At 47.7% G+C, this 24,438-nt stretch overlaps 1 protein-coding gene across 1 annotated transcript in view; it reads left to right on the top strand.

Moving 5' to 3' along the window:
• PIEZO2 (piezo type mechanosensitive ion channel component 2) overlaps positions 1-24,438 on the top strand; it is a 474,200-nt gene that overhangs the window by 164,615 nt on the left and 285,147 nt on the right. Inside the window, 3 exon segments of the mRNA XM_078785142.1 lie at positions 22,188-22,362; positions 23,686-24,007; positions 24,093-24,214. Coding sequence (XP_078641268.1) covers positions 22,188-22,362; positions 23,686-24,007; positions 24,093-24,214 — 619 coding nt within the window.

The following is a 24,438-nucleotide window of genomic DNA, read 5'->3' as shown; positions in this document are numbered from 1 at the left end:
CTTGCTCAAATTGGAGTGTGTGGAACAGAAAGAAGGAGGATGTGTGACAAAATGGCCCAGGTTGCCCGGAAAGGCTCACTTTGGATTTGTAGGAAGTTTATGGAGGCACGTCGAACGGTGTAGGTTGAGGTTGAGTGGGTGGTGGTTATTTCAGCCCCAAAACGGTTAATTGGGATGGATAACTTAAACTTTGGAGATATACACGACATGCCCAAATGTATGTGGACACCCAAACATCACACATCTCATTCCAAAATCATGGCCATTTGTATGGAGTTGGTCCCACCTTTGCTGCTATAACAGCCTCCACTCTTCTGGGAAGGCTTTCCACTATAAGTTGGAACATTGCTGCGGAGATTTGCTTATATTCAGTCACAAGAGCGTTAGTGAGGTTGAGCACTGATGTTGGGCAATTAGGCCTGGCTCGCAGTCGGCGTTCCAATTAATCCCAAAGGTGTTCGATGGGGTTGAGGTCAGGGCTCTGTTCAGGCCAGTCAAGTTCTTCCACACCGATCTCGACAATCCATTTCAGTATGGACTTCGCTTTGTGCACGGGGGCATTGCCATGCTGAAACAGGAAAGGGCCTTCCCCAAACTGTTGCCACAAATTTGGAAGCACACAATCGTCTAGAATGTCATTTTATGTTGTAGCATTAAGATTTCCCTTTACTGGAACTAAGGGGCCTAGCCCGAACCATGAAAAACAGCACAGACCATTATTCCTCCACCAAACTTTGCAGTTGGCACTATGCATTCGGGCAGGTAGCGTTCTCCTGGCATCCGCCAAACCCAGATTCGTCCGTCGGACTGCTAGATGGTGAAGCGTGATTCATCACTCAGAGAACGCGTTTCCACTGCTCCAGAGTCCAATGGCGTTGGGTTTTACACTACTCCAGCCAATGCTTGGCATTGCGCATGGTGATCTTAGACTTGTGTGCGGCTGCTTGGCCATGGAAACCAATTTCATGAAGCTCTTGACGAACAGTTGTTGTGCTGACGCTGCTTCCAGAGGCAGTTTTGAACGTGGTAGTGAGTGTTGCAACCGAAGACAGACAATCTTTTACGCACAACGCACTTCAGCACGTGGCGGTCCCGTTCTGTGAGCTTGTGTGGCCTACCACTTCGCGGCTGAGCTGTTGTTGCTCCTAGACGTTTCCACAATAACAGCACTTACAGTGGACCGGGGCAGCTCTAGCAGGGCAGAAATTTGAGGAACTGACTTGTTGGAAAGGTGGCATCCTATGATGGTGCCACATAGAAAGTCACTGAGCTCTTCAGTACGGCCCATTCTACCGCCAATGTTTGTCTATGGAGATTGCATGGCTGTGTGCTTGATTATATATACCTGTCAACAATAGGTGTGGCTGAAACAGCCGAATACACACACACACACACACACACACACACACGCACACACGCACACACACACACACACACACACACACACACACACACACACACACACACACACACGGAATGAACTGGTAAGGTGTAATGTGACCAAAGTCGTTCAACATCACGATGGTGGGGAGGTAGGTTGTTGATTTATTTCCTGAAATTTTTTGAATAATTCAGAGTTCCTGTCATTGGGTCAACGAGTTGTGCTTGTGTCCATGATGACACCTCTTTAGAAGGGCATAAGTTGATTTTGATCCATTTAGCGTGGCGGATTCTCCTTGATACTTAGTATACCAATGCTAGAGATATCCTTTCAGTACAACATCGACTCTCCATGAGTCTTTTTTTTTTTTTTTTTTGGTATACTGAATCGAGGCTCGTGAAAGAGCTAACATTTACTTCACAAACAAATCAACCGGACAAACAAAATATATAAAAAGAGGGAGCGGAAGACAAGATGGGGAGAGAAGGGGAAGCACACAGACACAACATTTGAGAGCAGGGAGATGTGTGGAAGGGAGAGGGCTTGGGGGGAGGAGGCGTGGGAAGGGGGGGGGGGGGGGAAGGGAGAAGTATAAAACACAAGGACACCAAGGACTTCCAGGACAGAAGTTGGTATTTCAAAAAAGTGGAATTGGGTTGAAATTAGCGGGGGTAGAAAAGATCAAGGTTTTGGATGGGGGAAGATAAGAGATGGTGGTGAACAGATGTTTTAAAGACCTGGAGGGTGGAGTGGGATTGAAGAGAGTGAGGGAGTTTGTTCCAGAGGTGGGAGAAAAGAGGAATGAAGGAGTGAAGGTGAGCAGAGAGTCTTGGTTTTGGCAGTTTAACCATAAGAGGGTTGCAGGCAGATCTTGTGCGACCTGTATGAATATTTGTGGGACAGAGCCCAGAGAGAGCTGGGGGGGGCAAGGCCAGAGAGGAGTCGGTAGAAGACGGAAAGACCACCAACCTGCCTGCGGTGAGTGAGTGAGAGGCCCTTGGAGTTAGCTTCATCGCGGGAGATTCCAATGATTCTGAATGCTTTGGTTTCAAAACAGCATGAAGACGAGCTAGGTGTGAGGCAGGAGCACCAGCCCAGAGGAGAGAGCAGTATTCCATTGAGCTGCGGAAGAAAGCCTTGTATGTGGTGAGGAGCTCAGGTGTGCCAAGGAAGGACTTCGCACGACGGAGGATGCCCAGTCGGCGACTGACTTTGGAGGCCAGATTTGAAATGTGGTTTTCCCAGGAAAGATCATGGCAGATAGTGAGACCCAAAAGCTTGAGTGACAGAACTTCTTGGAGAGGATTATTCAGAAAGTGGATGGGAGGGTTGTCCAGTCGGTCTTTTCGGAGAGACATCGTAAGAGTGTGAGATTTGTCAGGATTGAAAGACATGTTCCACTTGTTTGCCCAGTCTGTGATTTTGTCCAGGTCTGCAGAGAGTGAGGAGGCTGCAGACTGCCGATCTGAGGGATGAAGAATGGAGCGACAGAGAGTAGAGTCATCAGCAAAGAGATCGAGAGGATTTTTAAGAGAGTCAGAGAGATCATTGATGAAAACCAGAAAAAGCACAGGGCCCAGAACACTGCCTTGGGGAACTCCAGCCTGAACAGGAAGAGGAGATGAGAGAATCCCATTCAGGGCCACACGTTGACTATGACTAGAGAGGAAGTCCGCTAGCCATGCGTGGAGATTTCCATGGATACCAAAAGAGGAGAGTTTGGTGAGCAGAGCGGGGTGCCAGACCGTATCGAAGGCACGTGATATATCAAGGAAGACTGCTCTAATTTCCTGTTTGGCATTGAGGACCTCCATCCATTGTTGTGAAAGCAGAAGCAGCATGTCCAGAGTGGAGTGTCCAGGTCTGAAACCAAATTGATGATCAGAGATCAAGCCATTGGAGAAGAGGAAAGATTTCATATATGAAGCAATGATGGATTCCATGACTTTGCTGATAATTGGGAGAAGGCTGATTGGTCTGTAGTTGCTAGGATCTGTTTTTGCACCTTTTTTGTGCAAAGCGGTGATGTTGGCAGATTTCCAAGCAGATGGAAGATGACCTTGAGCAAAAGAGAGGGTGAAGAGAACAGAGAGAGGGAGTGAAAGAGCGGAAGAATAGGATTTTAGGACCCGTGGGCTGATGCCGTCAGGTCCAGTTGCAGAATCCGAGTCGAGGGTTGACAGAAACTTTTCCACCTTGTCAGGAGGAAAGGACACAGAGTCCAGGAGCAGCTGGGTACGACTGGGTACGGTGGGTACAGAGAGGGATGGGTTTGGGACACAAGATTTAGAGGCAAACACAGAGTTGAGGCATTCAGCTTTTTCACGTGTGGAGTCAGCCGTGTGGCCATTTGAGGTGAGGGAGGGGATGGAGGGGGAACAAACACCAGAAACAGATTTGACCAGACGCCACCAGGATTTGGAAGAGGGAGACAGATAAGAGAGTTCGGTCCTGAGAACGGAGAGATATTGTTTCCTGGCTCTCCTGAGGGTGGACACACACTTGTTTCGGGCTTTGTGAAAGGAAATGAGATTTCCTTCCGTTGGATTTGCTTTCCAGGAGACGAAAGCAAGTTGTTTCTGCGCAATAGCCTCACCATAAGATTCCGTGTACCATGGACGGGAGGAAGGGTATGACAACTGAAGACGAGATGGGATAAATCTGTGCATGAGAGAGAGCAATTTACTTTGGAAGAATTCCCAGGATGAGTTGATGTCAGAGGCGGTAGAGATGGGAGACCAGTCCAGATGATTGATGGCTGTTTGAAGACCGTGCCAGTTGGCCTGAGTGAAATGCCAGACTCGTCGACGCTGAGGAGGCTCTCTGAGAATGGTCAGAGAGATGTCCACTTTAACAAGCACATGATCAGAAGAGCCGATTGGAGCAGAAGATGCTTGTTCTTGGACAAATTGTGGCCTGAGGTCTGATTTCTAGTCCACAGCGCCACGAGGTTGTTTGTGGTACTCTTTTTTTGGTAAACATGGTTGAGGCTGGTGGGAGACCTGGAGCAGAATGGAAATTAACAAAATGGAAATGGGGAAACACCAACAGCAGAACAGAAGTTTAAAACCCAACACACGTTCTCAACCAAAGATTTCAGCCGGAGGATTTTTGTGCATGTTGATGAAGACCAATGTTTGATTTTAAGGGCGTGGTCAGCAGACCAATGATGAACGACATGGCGAATAGGAATTCATCTGTGTTGTTCTGTTTTGTGGAGTTGGTGGACACATAAGATACTTTTTTACCCTCTTCAGAGAAGAAGTTATTGTAATTTGGTCCGTTTTTTGTTTGTCTGTTTGTCCGCACAGAATGTGCTAACGTTGGCCACAAAAGCCACCTAGTGGTAGCCAGTAGTACACATCTTTATTCAACCAATGCCTGTTTAAAATGTCTCTATAAAGTATTACATCAACATCCCTTGCATATTATAAAGTAAACAACGCCTGTTACCATCCCTTGCTCAAAACCATCTTCGATATGTTGTGTGAGGTTGAGCAGTTGGCTTGTTGATTTGCCCGGGTGGAAACCTGCTGGTCTCGAATGATCTCATTTACAGTTGGTGTTATCCTATTGAGTATCAGGTGTTCAAACAGCTTCTAGGTGTGGCAAAGTAGGGAAATTGGCTGAAAACTCTTAGGATCCGATGGATCATTTCCGGCCTTCTGCCAAACCTTAGGTAGCTTGTGTGGAGCTGTGCTCTCACGTCGAACTCCAACAATATGGACGCGACAACGAGCTGATTTTCACTGAGCTGTTTATTCCGAGATCGGCACGAATGCACTGAAAAAGGCTACGCCGAGCGGCAATATATCGTTCAAATTCAAACAGTAAGCCACGCCTCTCAACGGGGCATAGTATGCAACCCGAATGACCGCCCGCTGATTACGTCACCGGCCGGTACAAGAGAATTGTGTCTGGTAACCGCTACATGTGCCCCCCCAGAATTCACTTGTACAGGGAGAGTCAGTCTGTGGGGGTCCTTAATGACCCGGCCGAAACGACCCCTGGCGATTCGTGTGGGGGTGGGAGGCGGCTTGGCGGTGGATGGTCGGGCGTGGGGTTTGGTCGACGGGGGATGGCCCCGCCGTGGAGGAAGGGCCAACCATGGAGGTTGGTCGAGGTCCAAATGGGCCGACTTGAGGCGGTCCACGGAGATATGGTCCGGTTTGCCGCCAATGTCGATGACGAACGACTTGTCGCCCGCCCCTCCTCAAGACCCGAAAAGGCCCCTCGAAAGGCGGCCGGAGTGGTCCCCGGTGCGCGTCGTGGCACACAAAAACGTACTCCGCTGTGCGAAGCGCTGGGGGGACATGGGGTTGAGGACAGCCATGATGAGACGTGGGCACCGGGGCAAATCACCTGGTGGCCTCCTGGAGGACCGAGCGTTGGCGAGCCGTGGACCAGGGGCCGGTGGCGTCGGGGATGAACTCCCCCGGCACGCGCAGTGGTTGGCCATAGACCAGCGCAGCGGTAGAAGCCTGGAGGTCTTCTTTAGGGGCCGTCCGGAGGCCCAATAGCACCCACGGGAGCCTGTCAGCCAACCGTCGTCCTGGAGGCTGGCCCTGAGAGCGGCCTTCATTGAGCGGTGAAACCTCTCGCACAAGCCGTTGGCCTGGGGGTGGTAGGCCGTGGTGCGGTGAAGTTTGACCCTCAAGGCCTGAGCGACCGCGCCCCAAAGCTCAGAGGTGAACTGTGGGCTTCTGTCAGAGGAGATGTCCGAGGGGGCGCCGAAACGGGCGACCCAGGTGCCGATGAAGGCCTGCGCCACGTCGGCGGACGTCGCTGACGTCAGCGGGACGGCCTCCGGCCACCTGGTGGTCCTGTCCACCATCGTGAGGAGATGGGTGAAGCTCCGTGAGGGGGGAAGGGGTCCCACCAGGTCCACATTGACGTGGTCGAAATGCCGCGCGGGCATGTCGAATGGTGCCAACGGGGCCTTGTTGTGCCGGTGGACCTTCACACACTGGCAGGCCACACAGGCATTGGCCCAGTCGCGGACGTCCTTCCGGAGCCGGTGCCAGACGAATTTTGCTGCCACGAGCTTCTGCGACGCTTTCCAGCCCGGGTGGGAAAGGCCGTGGATGGCGTCAAAAACGAGCCGTTGCCATCCAGCGGGCACAATGGGACGAGGTTGGCCCAGGGAAACATCGCACAGGTGGACTGTGCCTGTGTCGTTGAAGGGGACGTCGGACAACCACAGGCCCGTGTCTGCTGTCCGGAGGGCTTGCACCGTGGGGTCGGAGACCTGGTCGGCCGCCATGCGGGCATAATCCACGCCGAGGTGGATGGCGTCCGCGATGGACCGGGAGAGGCAATCGGCCACAGCATTGTGCTTGCCCGCGACATGCCGGATGTCCGTCGTGAATTCGGACACGGCGGAGAGGTGGTGCTGCTGACGAGCCGACCATGGCTCTGAGACCTTGGCCATGGCGAAGACCAGGGGTTTGTGGTCCAGAAACGCCGTGAATGGGCGGTCCTCTAAAAGGTGGAGGAAGTGGCGAACCGCCAGGTAAAGGCCAGGGAGCTCGCGGTCGAACGTGCTGTATTTGCGCTCGTTAGGGCGGAGCTGCCGGCTGAAGAAGGCCAGCGGTTGCCAAGCTCCGTTAACCCACTGCTCGTGTATGGCGCCCACCACGTAGTCGGAAGCGTCCGTGGTAAGGGCGATGGGTGCGTCGAGCGCCGGGTGCGCCAGCATGGTGGCATTGGCGAGGGCCAGCTTAGCGCCCGTGAATGCTCCGTCCATCTCCTCGGTCCAGGCGATGTCGTGCTTGGCCGGCTTACCCCTGAGGGCCTCGTACAGGGGGCGCATGAGTTGGGCGGCGCGAGGCACGAACCGGTGGTAGAAGTTTACCATACCCAAAAACTCTTGCAGGGCCTTGACGGAGCGGGGGCGCGGGAAATCTTTAACGGCCTCCACCTTGGTCGGCAGCGGAACGGCCCCCGCGCTTCGTGATGCGGTGTCCCAGGAAGTCGACGGCAGCCACGCCAAACTGGCATTTCGCCGGGTTGATGATAAGGCCTTGCTGGCTGAGGCGCGCTAAAAGCATGCGCAGGTGAAGGAGGTGCTCCGCCCGGGAAGTGCTGGCGATGAGAATGTCATCCAGGTAGACGAACAGAAAGGTGAGATCGCGCAGCACACTGTCCATCAGCCGCTGGAAGGCCTCGGCCGCGTTCTTCAGGCCGAACGGCATTTGGAGGAACTCGAAGAGGCCAAAAGGTGTAATTACAGCCGTCTTCGGAACGTCGGCCGGCCGGACAGGTACCTGGTGGTAGCCCCGAATAAGGTCGACCTTGGAGAAGATCACCCGCCCTGCCAAACGGGCGGAAAAGTCGTGGATATGCGATATCGGGTACCGGTCGGGGGTGGTGGCGTCGTTGAGGCGGCGATAATCGCCGCACGGTCGCCATCCGCCACCCAGTTTGGGTACGATGTGCAGGGGCGAGGCCCACGCGCTGTTCGAGCGCCGCACAATGCCCAACCGCTCCAGGTCGTCGAAATCCGCCTTGGCCACAGCGAGTTTGGCAGGGTCGAGGCGACGAGCCCTGGCATAGACCGGTGGACCAGTGGTCGGAATGTGGTGTTCGATGCCGTGTTTGAAGGCGACGGCCGAAACGTCGACAGCGTGAGGGCGGGGAACTCAGCGAGGAGGCGGGTGAAGTCGTCCGCGGCCGGGAGCGCGCAGGCTAGCCTGGTCGGTGCGGAGCCGCTCAACGAACAAGCGAGAGAGCTGAAGGTCTCCGCATTGACGAGCCGACAACGTTTTACGTCAACCAAAAGTCCGTGGGCGCAAATAAAATCCACACTCAACAAAGCCATGGGCACGTTCGCCGTGACGAAATCCCACTCGAAACGCTGGCCCCCGAAGCAGAGTGCGACGCGGCGTGAACCGAAGGTGCGGATAGAGGATCCGTTTGCGGCGACCAAGGCGGGGCCGCAAAGCGCGCCCTGCTTGTCCTGCCCCGAGGTGGGTATAACGCTCACCTGCGCTCCCGTATCGCACAGGAAACGCCGCCCGGACGCGGTATCCGTGATGAACAAAAGGTTGCCGGAATGGCCGACGCTCATGGCAGGGAGCGAGTGCCGGCCTGGTCGTTTCCCAACCCGCCAAAAGTGCACGGTGGGCGACACGTTCTGGCCTTCTGCCCGAACCTGGCATGGTAGTAACACACGGTCCGCCCTGGTGGTGGCTGTAGCGCCGGTCGTGGCATGTGCGGCCAACGGGGTGTCATGGCGGCCGCGGCCGCAAGGGGCGCTGAATCGGCCGGTGGCAGCACCGGTCGTGTCGGGGGCGTTGCCTCGGCCGGGCCAGGTTTCCAGGCGGCCGCTCCGAAGTACCGCCCGGCCGAGAAAAATTTGTCGGCTTCCTTAGCCAGGGCGCGAGGGTCCTCAATTGCCGAGTTAGCCAAAGCTAAGCGTACCTGCCCGGGTAGCTGTCGGAGAAACAGCTCGCGAAAGAGGAAATCTGGGCGGTGCTCGCTGAGCAGGGAGAGCATGTGGTCCATGCGCCTGGATGGTCGAGCCTCCCCGAGCTCAGGCAGATCGAGCAGCTGTCGCGCGCGTTTGGCCTCAGTGAGGTCAAACGTACCGAGGAGTCGTCGTTGGAGTGTGCCGTACTTGTCGTCGGCCGGCGGGCTCCGTAGAAGGCTCAAGACCCGGGAGGCGGTGGCGGCGTTTAGCACGGAGACCACGTGGTGGAAGCGAGTCTCGTCCACCGTGATGTACCGCAGAGCGAACTGGGACTCCGCTTGGGCAAACCAGACGGCCGCGTGCGATTCCCAGAAGCCAGGGAGCTTCAAAGCAACGGTCGACTCCATTGCCGTGTTCGTAAAAGGGGTCACCAATGTGGAGCTGTGCTCTCACGTCGAACTCCAACAATATGGACGCGACAACGAGCTGATTTTCACTGAGCTGTTTATTCCGAGCTCGGCACGAATGCACTGAAAAAGGCTACGCCGAGCGGCAATATATCGTTCAAATTCAAACAGTAAGCCACACCTCTCAACGGGGCGTGGTATGCGACCCGAGTGACCGCCCGCTGATTACGTCATCGGCCGGTACAAGAGAATTGTGTCCGGTAACCGCTACACTTGTTTGTTTCCAGACAGTTGTTAAACAATTGGAGGAGCCATTTCTTCGCTCGCTGTCCAAAATACTTCATCTGCTCCGTTGCCATGTTGTCAAGACCAATTGCTTGTTTTTTCTTTTTTTGTACACAGAATCGAGGCTCGTGTAAGAGCTAGCACATTGAACATGAAAACATGCACGGACAAATAAAACATACAATGAAGGGAGCGGGAGACAAGAGGGGGAGAGAGAGGGAAGCACACAAGCACAACAACAGTAGAGAACAGGGACGTCGGTAGATCTGTGGCAGGGGGAGGGTTGGGGCAGGAGGGAGGGGTACACGGTATAAAGCAAATGAACACGACTCGGAATTTCAGGAAAGACGTTGGGGATTTAAAGAGGTGGATTTGGGGTGTTTTAACGGTGGTAGAAAATATCTAGATTTTGTATGGGGGAAGATAAGAGATGGTGGTGGACAGATGTTTTAAAGACCTGGAGGGAGGAGTGGGATTGAAGAGAGTGAAGGCGTTTGTTCCAGAGGCGGGAGAAAAGAGGAATGAAGGAGTGAAGGTGAGCAGAGAGTCTTGATTTTGGCAGTTTAACCAGAAGAGGGTTTCTGGCAGATCTTGTGCGACCTGCAGGAATATTTGGGGGACAGAGCACAGACAGAACAGGGGGAGCAAGGCCGGAGAGGAGTCGGCAGAAGACAGAAAGACCACCTACCTGCCATGCTCTGCATGACGTCTTCTTGTTTTATTTTTCTTCCGCCAGATATTTTCACTGTTTATTCACTTTTAAGTTTGTTTTATATGGCGTGGGCATGCAACGTGGGCACACAAGATATGCAGACACTGCAAGTGCTCAACATGTACACCCATTCTGATGACATAACATGGACACACATGGCAGGTTTGTAACATGAACACACAATGTAAGCACGCAAAATGGATACACAATGTAGGCACGCAACATGGACACTCAACATAGGCATGCAACATGGTCACACAATGTGGGCACGCAACATGGACACACAACGTAGGCACACAACATGGATACACAATGTAGGCACGCAACATGGACACACAACATAGGCATGCAACATGGTCACACAATGTGGGCACGCAACATGGACACACAAAGTAGGCACACAACATGGATACACAATGTAGGCACACAACATGGACACACAATGTAGGCATGCAACATGGACACACAATGTAGGCACACAACATAGGCACACGACATGGACACACAATGTAGGCACACAACATAGGCACGCAACATGGACACACAACCGAGGCACGCAACATTGACACACAACCGAGGCACGCAACATGGACACACAATGGAGGCACACAACATGGACACACTATGTAGGCATGAAACATGGACATACAACGTAGGCACGCAACATGGACACACTATGGAGGCATGCAACATGGACACACAACCGAGGCACGCAACATGGACACACAATGTAGACACACAACGGAGGCATGCAACATGGACACACAACCGAGGCATGCAACATTGACACACAACCGAGGCACGCAACATGGACACACAACGTAGGCACGCAACATGGACACACAATGGAGGCACGCAACATGGACACACAACGTAGGCACGCAACATGGACACACTATGTAGGCATGCAACATGGACACACAACCGAGGCACACAACATGGACACACAATGTAGACACACAACGTAGGCATGCAACATGGACACACAACCGAGGCACGCAACATGGACACACAACGTAGGCACGGAACATGGATACACAACCTAGGGACGCAACATGGACACACAATGTAGGCACGCAAACATGGACACACAATGTAGGCACTCAACATGGACACACTATGTAAGCATGCAACATGGACATACAACGTCGGCATGCAACATGGACACACAACGTGGAAGCTTTTAAAAACTATTGAAGCAACAGATTACATTTTAGAAATTAAAGCAGTAATTTCAATGCCTTTTTGGTTTCAAGCTCTAATGATGAAGATCGAAAGCGGTTCCATCTTTTACACCTTTGTATTTTGAGAATACATGAAAGAAAGTTAGGTTAATCTAATGAAAATCATAAATATGGTCTGAAGTTTACGTTTTTTGCATCCACCGAGTGGGTGTGCATGGTGCTCGACCGGGGCGTTGGGGGGCGGGGGGTGGGGGGGGGGGTGTAAGAAACGGGTGAATCCATCGATCTACCATTTGTGAGGTTATGAGACGGATGTGTGTTTTGTGTTTGTGCAAAAGAATTCCATATTGTGAGCATGTCAAAGTCTGTTATATTTCATTTTTACAAATGTTTACAAAATATATACAGACTTGGCATTTAATATGGAATATATATTTTTTCTTGACTTGGGTTTACTTTCTTAACTCAGTTTATCAATCTGGTGAGTTTCTTTTACACTTTGGTGATTTATTTGTTAAAAGAACCATGTCACTGATTGTCTTTCGCAGCAAGAAGTCAACAACAGGATTATATCACAGGTGGTGTGGCAAAATGTACGGACAGGTGCATTTGACGATTGGCTTCACAGTCGGTTATACAAGGGTTGTTGCGTTCTGTATTGGTGGAAAACAACTGCTGCACGTCTCCAAAAGTTATTGCCGCTTCCTCCGGAGATGGTCCGTCAACTCGACAATGCTGTTTGTCATGGAGTGGTGGCTTTACGAAATTACAGCATGAAAGAGCGTGCTATTGCTCGGCAGTATGGCATCACTCAGGGTCAGGTGTCAAAGATCCTGAAACGAAATGCTCAGAGGGGTGTCCCTACTCCAATACCGAGGCCAGGACGTCCCCGCAGAACCACAAGGAGGGATGATCGCCAGCTGCACCGGTTAGTCCGCAATGGCCGTACCAAGTCAGCAAATCGGCTTCGGGCTGAGTGGCAGAAACTGACAAATGTGCCTGTATCCAGAAGGCGAGTCAACCAACGACTGATTCAAGCAGGCTATCGTGCCAGGCGTCCACTGAGAAAGCCACGCCTGACCAGACACCACTGCCAGCGCCGATTCCAGTGGGCCAGAGAGCACCATCAATGGCAGCCAGGACACTGGAATCATGTGATCTTCAGTGACGAGTCTAGATTTCTGGTCTATCGTCAAGATGGCCGTGTCCGAGTGCGCAGCCAAGTGCATGAAGCCTACAACAAAGATTGTATAGTGCCAAGAGTCCAAGATGGAGGTGGTGGGGTGACCGTTTGGGCTGCTTTTCATGCAGGGGACAAAACTGACCTGGTTGTTCTGAATGGAAACCTGAACCAGTTCAAGTACAGGGCCATTCTGGGAGAAACATTGCTTCTATTTGCTCGTGCAGCCTTTCGAGGAAACTTTGTCTTCCAAGATGACAATTCATGGCCTCATCGTGCTCGCATGATCCAACACTTTCTTGCTGACCGTGGTGTAGAGCATATGGAGTGGCCTGCCATGTCCTCGGATATGAATCCGACAGAGAACTTGTGGGCAGAATTAACGCGTCAAATCGACCACTTGGATCAGCAGCCGACCTCTGTGCGTGAATTGCAGCAGGCTATTGTCACTGCATGGCAAGCGATTCCTGTCCAAACCTTGGCAAATCTCGTGAACAGCATGCCTCAACGTGTACGTGCTCTCCTGAATGCTCGTGGGGGTTACACGAAGTACTGAACTGTAATTTTACTGTTGGTAATCCCAGTCGTAATTTAACTTTTGTTTTTGTTAAAAAATTTTTGGCTAATGTGCAAAATAAAGAGATACTTCTGGAAATAGTAAGGGAAACATGAAAATCTGTTAACTAAATTGTTACCAAAAAATTTCTTCACCAATATGTTTGGAAAGGTGTGTAATAACATGTGTTAAAATGTTGAAGGTCAACTCCCGTGGGAAACCCAGAAAAAAAGCTGTTGAATTCGGGTACCGAAAAATTATTTTCGAGAATTTTTTTTTTTTTTATTCGGCCCTTAAGTAACTTATGAGGGGTCAAATAAGGGTTTTTCATGATTCTGAGTTGATTGTTAACATTTATATTTCACCACAGACACTCCTTTGTGGAAAAATAATTTCTAAATATATCTCATTTTCTACTTTGCAGGACATGGAGTCTAGCAATATGGATGAAGACGTTACTCCACCTGTGCTCAATTGCTTCATCTGTGCACGCTCGGATACACCAGCTGAAAGGCTCATACAGGCAACTCCAAAGGGATACTCAACTTTATTGAAACAAGCAGAAACTGTCGAAAATGTTACTGTTGTGGAACGTATGAAGGAGGCTCAAAAGGAAGGAAAACTGAGGTACCACCAGAAGTGTAAAAATGATCTGTACAACAACTTTGTTGCAACCACCAAGAAGTCAGCTCAAGCATCAAAGGCAGAGAAAGAGTCATCAAAGTTGAAGAGAAGACGCACTACTTGTGAGTTCAGTTCATCAACTGGCTGCAGTTCTAGAAGATCACAGTCAGTTGACCTCCTGTATAAGGATGTATGCATTCTTTGCAACCAACCAGCCCAGCTCTACAAAAATAATCCAGCACAAGCTAGAAAGAAATACAGAGTGCCAGATAATTTGACTGCAGATACACTGAAGGCAAGCTTGCTGAAGACAGCACGGAGTCGCGGGGATGACTGGGGCACTGAAGTCACTGGACGCCTGGAAGGGATCAACGACTTGGTAGCAGAAGAAACACTGTACCATTTGCGATGCAAACTTATGTTTGCGAGAGGTGACAGTTTGTCCAAGACTGATGAGGAAGGAAAAAGGAAGAGAGGACAGAGGAGTATTGATGAGGAGCGAGAGGCAGTTTTTATTGAATTCTGCGAATGGTTAGACTCAGAATTAGAGCATGGGGTAATGAACATGGACCAAGTCCATGAAAAGCTGCAGGAGTTTGATCAGTCACCAGAGAAGAGCCTTTCTTTTTCAAAGCATTGGCTAAAGACAAAACTTCTAGAGAAATACGAAGACACCTTGTATTTCACAACACAGGAAAGAAGGGCAGATGTACTCTGTCTCAAAGATGGCACCGACAATATTCTGCGAGAGCATCATGCTAATCTTGACCATGGAGATGAGAAGACTCAGATCATAAAGACGGCACTCAAGTTCATATCCAATGATATTGCCTTGATTGATTTAGGTCCAAAGTCATACCCCACCACACACAGTATGACTGACATCGATAGTCAGCTGACACTTGTTCCTGCAAGCCTTCAGATGTTCTTGAGACCGATTGTCAAGACAGACGAAAGAGTTGCCGTTTGGGGGCAGAATTTTATTAAGGCCTGTCGACCTCGGTCTGGAGTATTGCCACACCAAATGGGGCTTGCCATACAACTTGATCATAGATTTGGGTCAAAATGGATGCTCAACGAGTTCCACCGGCTGGGATACACTGAGTCTTACACAGAGACACAAAACTACAAATACTGCTTCCTTAATAGTAGGAGTGGAGATGATGTTCCAGATACTTCTGGCACTCTTGACACCATTGTGGAGGAAACCGATGAACAGATCAATGATGAGGTTGCGGTTGATGCTGCGCTTGAGGATCAATCAGTGATGACAGCCAAAGTGCCAGCCAGTGAAAGTGAATTGTCAAGTAATGATCAGGTGGTCTTTATGGAGGTTGGGGAAACAAACAATGCAGTCACTCAGTTTGTTGGAGACAATATAGATTTAAACATTGTCTCTATTCACGGAAACACTCCCTTTCACTCAATGGGTTGGATCGAAGTCACCTCTCCGGCACCACCTTTGCCAGATCCACAGACAACAACAGCTTTCCCCCGGGTGAAGTTGAAGGCACTCGACAAAGCTAACATCCTGAGAGGAACTGAAGTAAAGATTATTCCATTTACGAACAGGAAACAGATAGGAACGAACGCGATCATGTTTCTCCCCCTCGCTGAGCTTTCCTCCTCCCTGGCTCATGATCAGCCACTCCTCACTCCAGGTGACACACTCTGGGCAGCGGGGTGGGTGATCAAAGCCAACGATCCTGAGTTCCCACACTCCAACTGGAATGGCTGGATGAAGAGAATCCATGCTAATGATGCAAAGCAGAGCACACAGATCGAGTTCTTCCCAGTTATTGAAGGAGACCCTAATGACCTCAACACCATCTTCACCACTCTGAAAGAGTGCATACGGCGCGCTGGGGGCGCTATAGTGACCTTTGATCTTCCGATTTGGCTGAAGGCTGTGAATATAATAAAGCAGGCAAATCTACCCGTCATTCCAAGGTTGGGTGGTTTTCACCTGCTGAAGTCTTATCTTGGATCAATGGGTAACATCATGGAAGATTCTGGACTACTAGATGTGATCCAGTTGATCTATCCTGGAAGTACGACAGCCAACCACATCATGGATGGAGGATGTTTTGACAAGGCAATCCGTGTTCACCTCCTCATCGACGCAGCCATCTATCAACACATCATGAAACTTGCCTTCACTGAGGAGGAGCATGGTGACATGAAGACCTCATGGAGAAGGTGGCTGATGGGAAGATGGGAGCCAGACACTCAGACCCAGTAGTGCCAGTGTTTGAGCAAAGGTTTGAAGAAACCTTCAAACGACTCGCAAAAGGAGGAAGAACACCTGCACTCTGGGTGGAGTACCACCACATGGTAGATGTGATCAAGGTCTTTATCAGAACCGAGCGACTTGCAGACCACAATGGGCATCTGTCCTGCATTGTTACCAAGATGCTTCACATATGTATGTGAAATAAAAGCTACTTTGTGTGTAAATGTAAAAGTGAAAATATAAATGTTAACAATCAACTCAGAATCATGAAAAACCCTTATTTGACCCCTCATAAGTTACTTAAGGGCCGATTAAAAAAAAAAAATTCTCGAAAATAATTTTTCGGTACCCGAATTCAACAGCTTTTTTTCTGGGTTTCCCACGGGAGTTGAACTTCAACATTTTAACACATGTTATTACACACCTTTACAAACATATTGGTGAAGAAATTTTTTGGTAACAATTTAGTTAACAGATTTGTGAAATATCTCATAAAATGCCCTTACTAAAAACGTACAGAAGTTTAACACAGTACTGTCCATGAATTGAGTTCGATATCAGTTTACATCACTTTCAAGGATCAATTTATTTGTTTCGAAATGTCAAATGTGGTTTTTGTTTCTTTTAAAGGTCACATTAACAAAATGTAGAATAATTTCAACATAATTCCAATGAACTTTTGGTTCTAAGTCATCTTGAAAAGTAAGTTCACCCCCACAAAAAAAATATTCCATATTAAATGCCAAGTCTGTATATATATATATATATATATATATATATATATATATATATATATATATATATGTACACACACACACACACACACACACACACACACACACACACACACACACACACACACACACACACACACACACACACACACACACTACCGGTCACAAGTTTTACAACACCTCAATTTTTCCAGTTTTTATTGAAATTTACGCAGTTTAATGTCCAGTGAATAACCTGAAATGCTACAAAGGTAAGCAGTAAACTGCTCGAGGTAAAAACAAAAAAAAAGTTTAGGTTAGCAAAAGTGGGAAAATGTAAATTGCACAGTTATATTGTAAAAAAAAAAGGCCTTCTTCAAGGAACAAGTAATGGGTAAACAACTTACAGCTCTTCTGCAGCAATGTAAGTAAATTAAGCCTTGGAAGTTGATGCAAACAACTCCTACAGGTGTCCCCACCTCTGCTGATTACTTGATTACAAACCCCCTGTCTGTATAAAAGCAGTATTGGAACAGACTGTTATTACACCCTCTGAAGCATTATTTGGACAACCGGAGGAAACTGACAGGAAGAGGTCTGGCAGACCCAAAGCCACAACAGAATCAGAAGACAAGTTTCTGAGAGTCAACAGCTTACGTGATAGGCGGCTCACAGGACAACAGGCTCAGCAAATGTCCTTCATTGGATCTACACATCTTGAATACATTTTATCAGAAAAAAAGAAGAAATGCAACAGCAGATGCATGTATTAATGCTGCAATCAATTGATGATATCTTATGAATATGTACACACGTACATACATACATACATACATACATACATACATACATACATGCATACATACATACATACATACATACATACATACATACATACATACATACATACATACATACATACATACCAGCGCTGTAAGTACAAGGAGATGGGCGATCCACCGGCAAACGCTGCAAAACTGCCACTGAAGAAAAGTAAATAAATAATAAGATAATAAGGGCAGAGAAAAATGTGAACACAAAAGCCGTATAATTATTATTTGTACCCAAATCTTGAAATTTTGCGGAATTAAAGTTATTAAATTAAACTTGCTTTTCTTTGAGCATCCCTCCTGTAAGGAAAGAAAACTTTGATTTTAAGCCAAGTTGAACATGTTTAACAGTAATAAAATCACTACTGGGAACAGCCATCTTCTTTGAGGGTTAATTCCTTCAAATCATGGCATGGCCAGCACAGTCTCCAGACTTAAACCCCATCGAGCTGGTTTGGGATGAACTGGACAGAAGGGTGAAAGAAAAACAACCTACAAGTATGTCTGTCTGTCTGTCTCCCTTGACATATCACGTGCCTTCGATACGGTCTGGCACCCCACTCTGCTCACCAAACTCTCTTCCTTTGGTATCCATGGAAATCTCCACGCATGGCTGGCGGACTTCCTCTCTGGTCATAGTCAACGTGTGGCCCTGAATGGGTTTCTCTCATCTCCTCTTCCTGTTCAGGCTGGAGTTCCCCAAGGCAGTGTTCTGGGCCCTGTGCTTTTTCTGGTCTTCATCAATGATCTCTCTGACTCTCTTGAAAATCCCCTCTATCTCTTTGCTGACGACTCTACTCTCTGTCGCTCCATTCCTCATCCCTCAGATCGGCAGTCTGCAGCCTCCTCACTCTCTGCAGACCTGGACAAAATCACAGACTAGTCAAACAAGTGGGACATGTCTTTCAATCCTGACAAATCTCACACTCTTACTATGCCTCTCCGAAAAGACCGACTGGACAACCCTCCCATCCACTTTCTGAATAATCCTCTCCAAGAAGTTCTGTCACTCAAGCTTTTGGGTCTCACTATCTGCCATGATCTTTCCTGGGAAAACCACATTTCAAATCTGGCCTCCAAAGCCAGTCGCTGACTGGGCATCCTCCGTCGTGCGAAGTCCTTCCTTGGCACACCTGAGCTCCTCACCACGTACAAGGCTTTCATCCGCAGCTCAATGGAATACTGCTCTCCCCTCTGGGCTGGTGCTCCTGCCTCACACCGAGCTCGTCTTCACGCTGTTGAAACCAAAGCGTTCACAATCAATGGAATCTCCCGCGATGAAGCTACCTCCGAGGGCCTTTCACTTACTCTCACCGCAGGCAGGTTGGTGGTCTTTCTGTCTTCTACCGACTCCTCTCTGGCCTTGCCCCCCCCCCCAGCTCTCTCTGGGCTCTGTCCCCCAAATATTCCTGCAGGCCGCACAAGATCTGCCTGCAACCTTCTTATGGTTAAACTGCCAAAATCAAGACTCTCTGCTCACCTTCACTCCTTCATTCCTCTTTTCTCCCGCCTCTGGAACAAGCTCCCCCAATCCCTTCAATCCCACTCCTCCCTCCAGGTCTTTAAAACGGCTGTTCACCACCATCTCTTATCTTCCCCCATCCAAAACCTTGATCTTTTCTACCCCCGCTAATTTCACCCCAAATCCACTTTTTTGAAATACCAACTTCTTTCCTGGAAGTCCCTGGTGTCGTTGTGCTTATACTTCTCCCACCCCCTCCCCTTCCCACGCCGCCTCCCCCCAAGGCCTCTCCCTCCCACACATCTCCCGATGTCCCTGCTCTCAAATGTTGTGTTTATGGGATTCCGCTGCTCTCCCGAACTTGTCTACCGCTGCCCTTTTTATATACTTTGTTTGTTTGTCTGTTTGATTTGTTTGTGTGATAAATGTTATCTCTTTCACGAGCCTCGATTATGTATACAAAAAAAAAAGAAAAAAAGTGCAACACATTTGTGGGAACTTCTGCAACAGTGTTGGGAAGAACTTCCCGAACAATATTTGATTTCCATTGCAGAAAGAATGCCACGAGTGTGTTCGTCGGTTATACCTGCAAAAGGTGGCTACTTTGCCGAGTCAAAAATTTAAATTAAATTTCGTTAAACAAAATGATTCTATGATTTATTTTTTTATCTCAAATTGTTTATTTGTTCTCTGCTTAATTTCAGAGTACATTGAGATATTAAACCGTAAATTTCAATATAACTAGAAAAATTGAGGTGTTCTAAAACTTTTGACAGGTTGTGTGTGGATATATATATATGAATTTCTTGAAGATGATATTATAGCAAATGAGGGAAGCCTTATTAAAAGGAATTGAAAAAGAAAGAGATTCACAAAGCTATGAAAGGGGATACAGATTCGGACAGGTAGGGTCCATTTTGTTTCGACCTATCATTACACAGTGCATTGGTAATTACTCACCTGACCGTGTGGTTAACCGCACGCTGTACCGTTTCAGCGGTTAACGTGTCCATTCACATACCCACACGTGGATACATTTCCGTGCACCGTCTTGCTGACACCTTGTTTAACTCTGCTTAAATCCGCTTCCGTAAGTTCCCAGATTTGTATCCCGGCACCACCTTTGGGCTTTGGCTCGCATTTTGATTGTAATTATCCAAGGTTTTGTGCCCATGCCCTGTAAGAGTGAAGGTCGTGCTCTAGTCACTGTTAAGATGCGTTTCGAGATCTGTTGGTCTGTAAGTTTGCAGTGCATTGTGGACCAGAGCAGCACTTTCAGCCTCGTAAGTCAATTAACATGGCATCTGGTTAAGCTCATGTGTCTTACTATAAATAATGAAGTTTCATGTCTTGCATTTTTCCTCCAAGACTCTCCATCTTTTATAAACTCCAACACTTGGATGACAAGTTCAGGCCAAGAATGCGGATCTTGTGAAACACGAACTGTGGCTGTGAAATGGTCACGTCCCAAAATATCCGCCATGCTTTACAAGGAGCGATAGGAAATCAGGACATATTTTCAAACTTGTAAATGAATGTCTTCATATTTCTGAATCGTGTAACATCTATTTTCCCCATTGCAATTCAAAGGAAGTGAAAATGGCCGTTGCTGCAGGTATCACAGCTTTATGATTGTAGGTAGTCCAGGAACCCTTGATTCGTTCGAAAGACCTCTTGAAGACAAAGGGAAGGGAATAAGAGACAACTACATTGAGTAACGATACTCACCTATGAGTAGACTAGGCCAGGTGGGGCAGGCAGAACGTCCCTCACCCTGAAGGTTGTTAATGGGCCAGCTGGGTTTTTACTAACGATCCATTGGTGAGTGTATCAAAATCAACTTCCTGAACCGTTGAGTCCAAATCCCTAATGCTATTGACTTAAGCTGGAATTGAACCCATCATCTCCAACACCTTTGTGACACCATTCCTGTCTCCTCACCAAAATATCACCACCATGCCCACTCAGTTATTGCTGATAAACGAAGTTTGCCTCTATTAATTATCAATAAGTGTAGATGTTATGGTGTACTTCAGCATGAAACCTTGATTATCAAAACCTTTTAAAAATCGTCCAGGCTTCGGTAAATTCTTCCATTCAAAAATATCTTCCATTCAAAAATATCTTCCATTTAAAAAGGTCTTCCATTTAAAAAGGTCTTCCATTTAAAAATATCTTCCATTTAAAAAGGTCTTCCATTTAAAAAGATCTTCCATTTAAAAAGGTGTTCCATTTAAAAAGATCTTCCATTTAAAAAGATCTTCCATTTAAAAAGATCTTCCATTTAAAAAGATCTTCCATTTAAAAAGGTCTTCCATTTAAAAAGATCTTCCATTTAAAAAGATCTTCCATTTAAAAAGATCTTCCATTTAAAAAGATCTTCCATTTAAAAAGATCTTCCATTTAAAAAGGTCTTCCATTTAAAAAGATCTTCCATTTAAAAAGATCTTCCATTTAAAAAGATCTTCCATTTAAAAAGATCTTCCATTTAAAAAGATCTTCCATTTAAAAAGGTCTTCCATTTAAAAAGGTCTTCCATTTTAAAAGGTCTTCCATTTTAAAAGATCTTCCATTTCAAAATATCTTCCATTTCAAAATATCTTCCATTTAAAAAGGTCTTCCATTTAAAAAGGTCTTCCATTTAAAAAGGTCTTCCATTTTAAAAGGTCTTCCATTTCAAAATATCTTCCATTTCAAAATATCTTCCATTTAAAAAAATATGCAAATCCTCTTTTTTTTTTAAAATCACCACATTATGATGGTCCAGGCTTCCGGAGCGACTCTTTTCTGTCCCTTCTCAGATTCATCGGAAAAGATCTTTGGTGGACCATTTGTTATTTTATTGATCACAGTTGATTTAGATAAGTTCATGAGCCTCGAGATGGATGAGCAAAGTGTGGTGTCTGAAGATCTACATTATGACATCATCGTAAGGCCGATTGCGCAGCGGATTCGAATTGTTCCATTTTGCCATCTTCATTTTCCCAACAATCCCGTTCAAAGTTTCTAACATGTTTGAAGAAAACCGTTGGGGTTTAGTGAAACTTGACCCTGTTGGTTCATCGACAGACTAATAATCGTCCATATTGTATTTACAGATAAAAACGGATTATGTCTTTAAAATACCACACGGTGTCCCCCAAGCTGGATGACGTGAGTGTACAATCGTTAGACAATACGTTGTTTGTGCTTCTTGTGTACATTTTCAGGCTCTTTGGAATAACAGGCGTAGTTCGGACAGACTGCGCCCGACCCTGGGAGCTGGCGGTACATTCTGGATTGTCTTGGCCAGTATTTATGAATCCCATCGTGCTTCTTATGCTGTACTTCACCATCGCCACCCTCCTGCGTCTGTGGCTCTATGAACCAGCTGCCGAGCCCAAGGTGTGTCTCTGTGTTGCTGAACGATGTCGGACTGTTCCTCCCCCCTGCGGCTCACTTGTGTCCGTTCAGAGGATCTTCGTTACATGACGTGGGGCCCACTCAGCCTGATTTGTCCTAATTGCAGCTCACTAAGGCATCTGGCATAGCTCAGCCCTAACATCCTTGGATTTTCAGGTCCAGGTTACTAACTCATTCTGATGGTGCATCTAATGGCCTCCAATTTGTCCCTCACTGATAAATCAAACGAGTCTTAAACACAGCTGTCCAAGACTAGTTGGTGATGTACAATTTTCCCTCTCTATGTGACTTGTGTACATTTACCGGTTCTTATGTTTTGGATATACGGGGGACGTGGAGAGTCTGTGGTATGGTGTCTTGTAAAGACTGTTTGCCTCATACACTAGCTTTACACCTTATGATCTTGCCATCCTGTCCTCATGTCTATTTCTCCATATCTTTGTGCAACCCACCCCCACCCAACCCTGCACTCCTCATCCCCTACCATTAGGAGGAGCAAGACCACACATTTGAGATGATGTCCATGTGTCAAGCAGTCAACGATGGACCAACCAACATCATTAATCCACACTACACAACATGGTTCTCCAGTCAAAAGGGAGTTTTACGATCTTCAATGGATGAGAGCCAGGTGACAGCCTAACCCTAACCCTAACCCTAACCCTAACCCTAACCCTAACCCAAAACCTAAACCTAAACCCAAACCCCTAGACCCTAACCATATTTGGTAGACGGTGTTTCTTTAACACACAACTTATTCCCACCGCATGAGCAGCATTCATAAGTTGTGTGTTAGTTATAAACATAATTGTGGATAATGCTGTCTGTTTTGGATCTCTGAGTACATTAAAACACGTGACAGCCGTCCCTCTTGTGACGTTATTCAACAGTCGTGCTCATGCTGAGTCACATGGTACATCGGTACATGCTGAAGAGGTCACTCCGCATGTCTGGAACCTTAAAGTGAATGTTTGTGAGTCTGTCGGTGGACACATTTGTTTTAGGCACAGAATGGTGAATTTAAGATGGCGTATAACATGCATTGATGACAGATTGGATATGATGGTCGATGTCCTGATTCTTTGCCTTTTCCACAAACTTTGTTTCCTCAAGCAGCCACTGCACCTTGTACAAGAAGATTTGGGAATTTCAAACGTATGTATCCCCTGCACTTCCTTTAGTTGTTGCTCATTGTTGACTCCTACGTAACCTTCACTCCCAGTTATGACAAACGCCGGTGGATCTCTTTGCCCTCCTTTGATTTATAAGACCTGTTGTTATTTTAATAATCTCTCCCTTACACAGCCACTCCTCAACTCGCTGGTTGAGAACCAGAGGAACCACGTGGATGGCTCCTTGCCCGGATATGTTCCACAAAGCCTCCGGCACAGCCCAATGCAAGATGCATATTACAACAGCCCTGCGCTGGACGTGTATCGGAACCTTCCAGCAAACCATGTTCCCCTTCACGGCTGTTACAACGCCGGTGCGACCTTTGAGGGTGATGATGGGGCAAGGGTAGTGAGGGGCAGCGGGAGTTTGGATCTGGTCTCTCCTGCCTCTCTCGCATCGCCCGACTACATTGACCTGGCAGTGGAGTCACCTGATTCAACGTCACAGGATGACAGTGCGTCTCGACACTACGACAAGCAAAGTTTGGATCTTGTAGTTAATTTATTTATTCACAATTTGTCACTTTTTCTGTTTGCCAGGCCCTTTAGAAAAGTGTTCAGAGGTTGAAGAGAAAACACCTCAAAAAGAGCAGAGTTCATTGAGCACCATTGGTTACTTTCTCATGCAGCAGAGTTACGTTTCTGCTCTCATTGCCATGATGGTGAGTTATTGAGACAGCAGTTAGCGGTGTTATGTTTTATACGGCAGAGTAAGGAAGAGTGGGCCTGTGCATGGAAGGAACAGTGGTATGTTTTGTATGATATGTTAGGTGTTTGACCCATGGATACAACATGATCCTGGTCTTTGATGCATGGATACACCATGATCTAGGTGTTTGATGCATGGATCCACCTTGATTTCGGTGTTCAACCCATGGATACACCA

The sequence above is a fragment of the Myxine glutinosa genome, chromosome 9 (assembly GCF_964187855.1).
Source record: "Myxine glutinosa chromosome 9, kmMyxGlut1.1, whole genome shotgun sequence".
Classification (NCBI taxonomy): domain Eukaryota; kingdom Metazoa; phylum Chordata; class Myxini; order Myxiniformes; family Myxinidae; genus Myxine; species Myxine glutinosa.
This window is presented reverse-complemented; position numbering and strand designations above follow the sequence as displayed.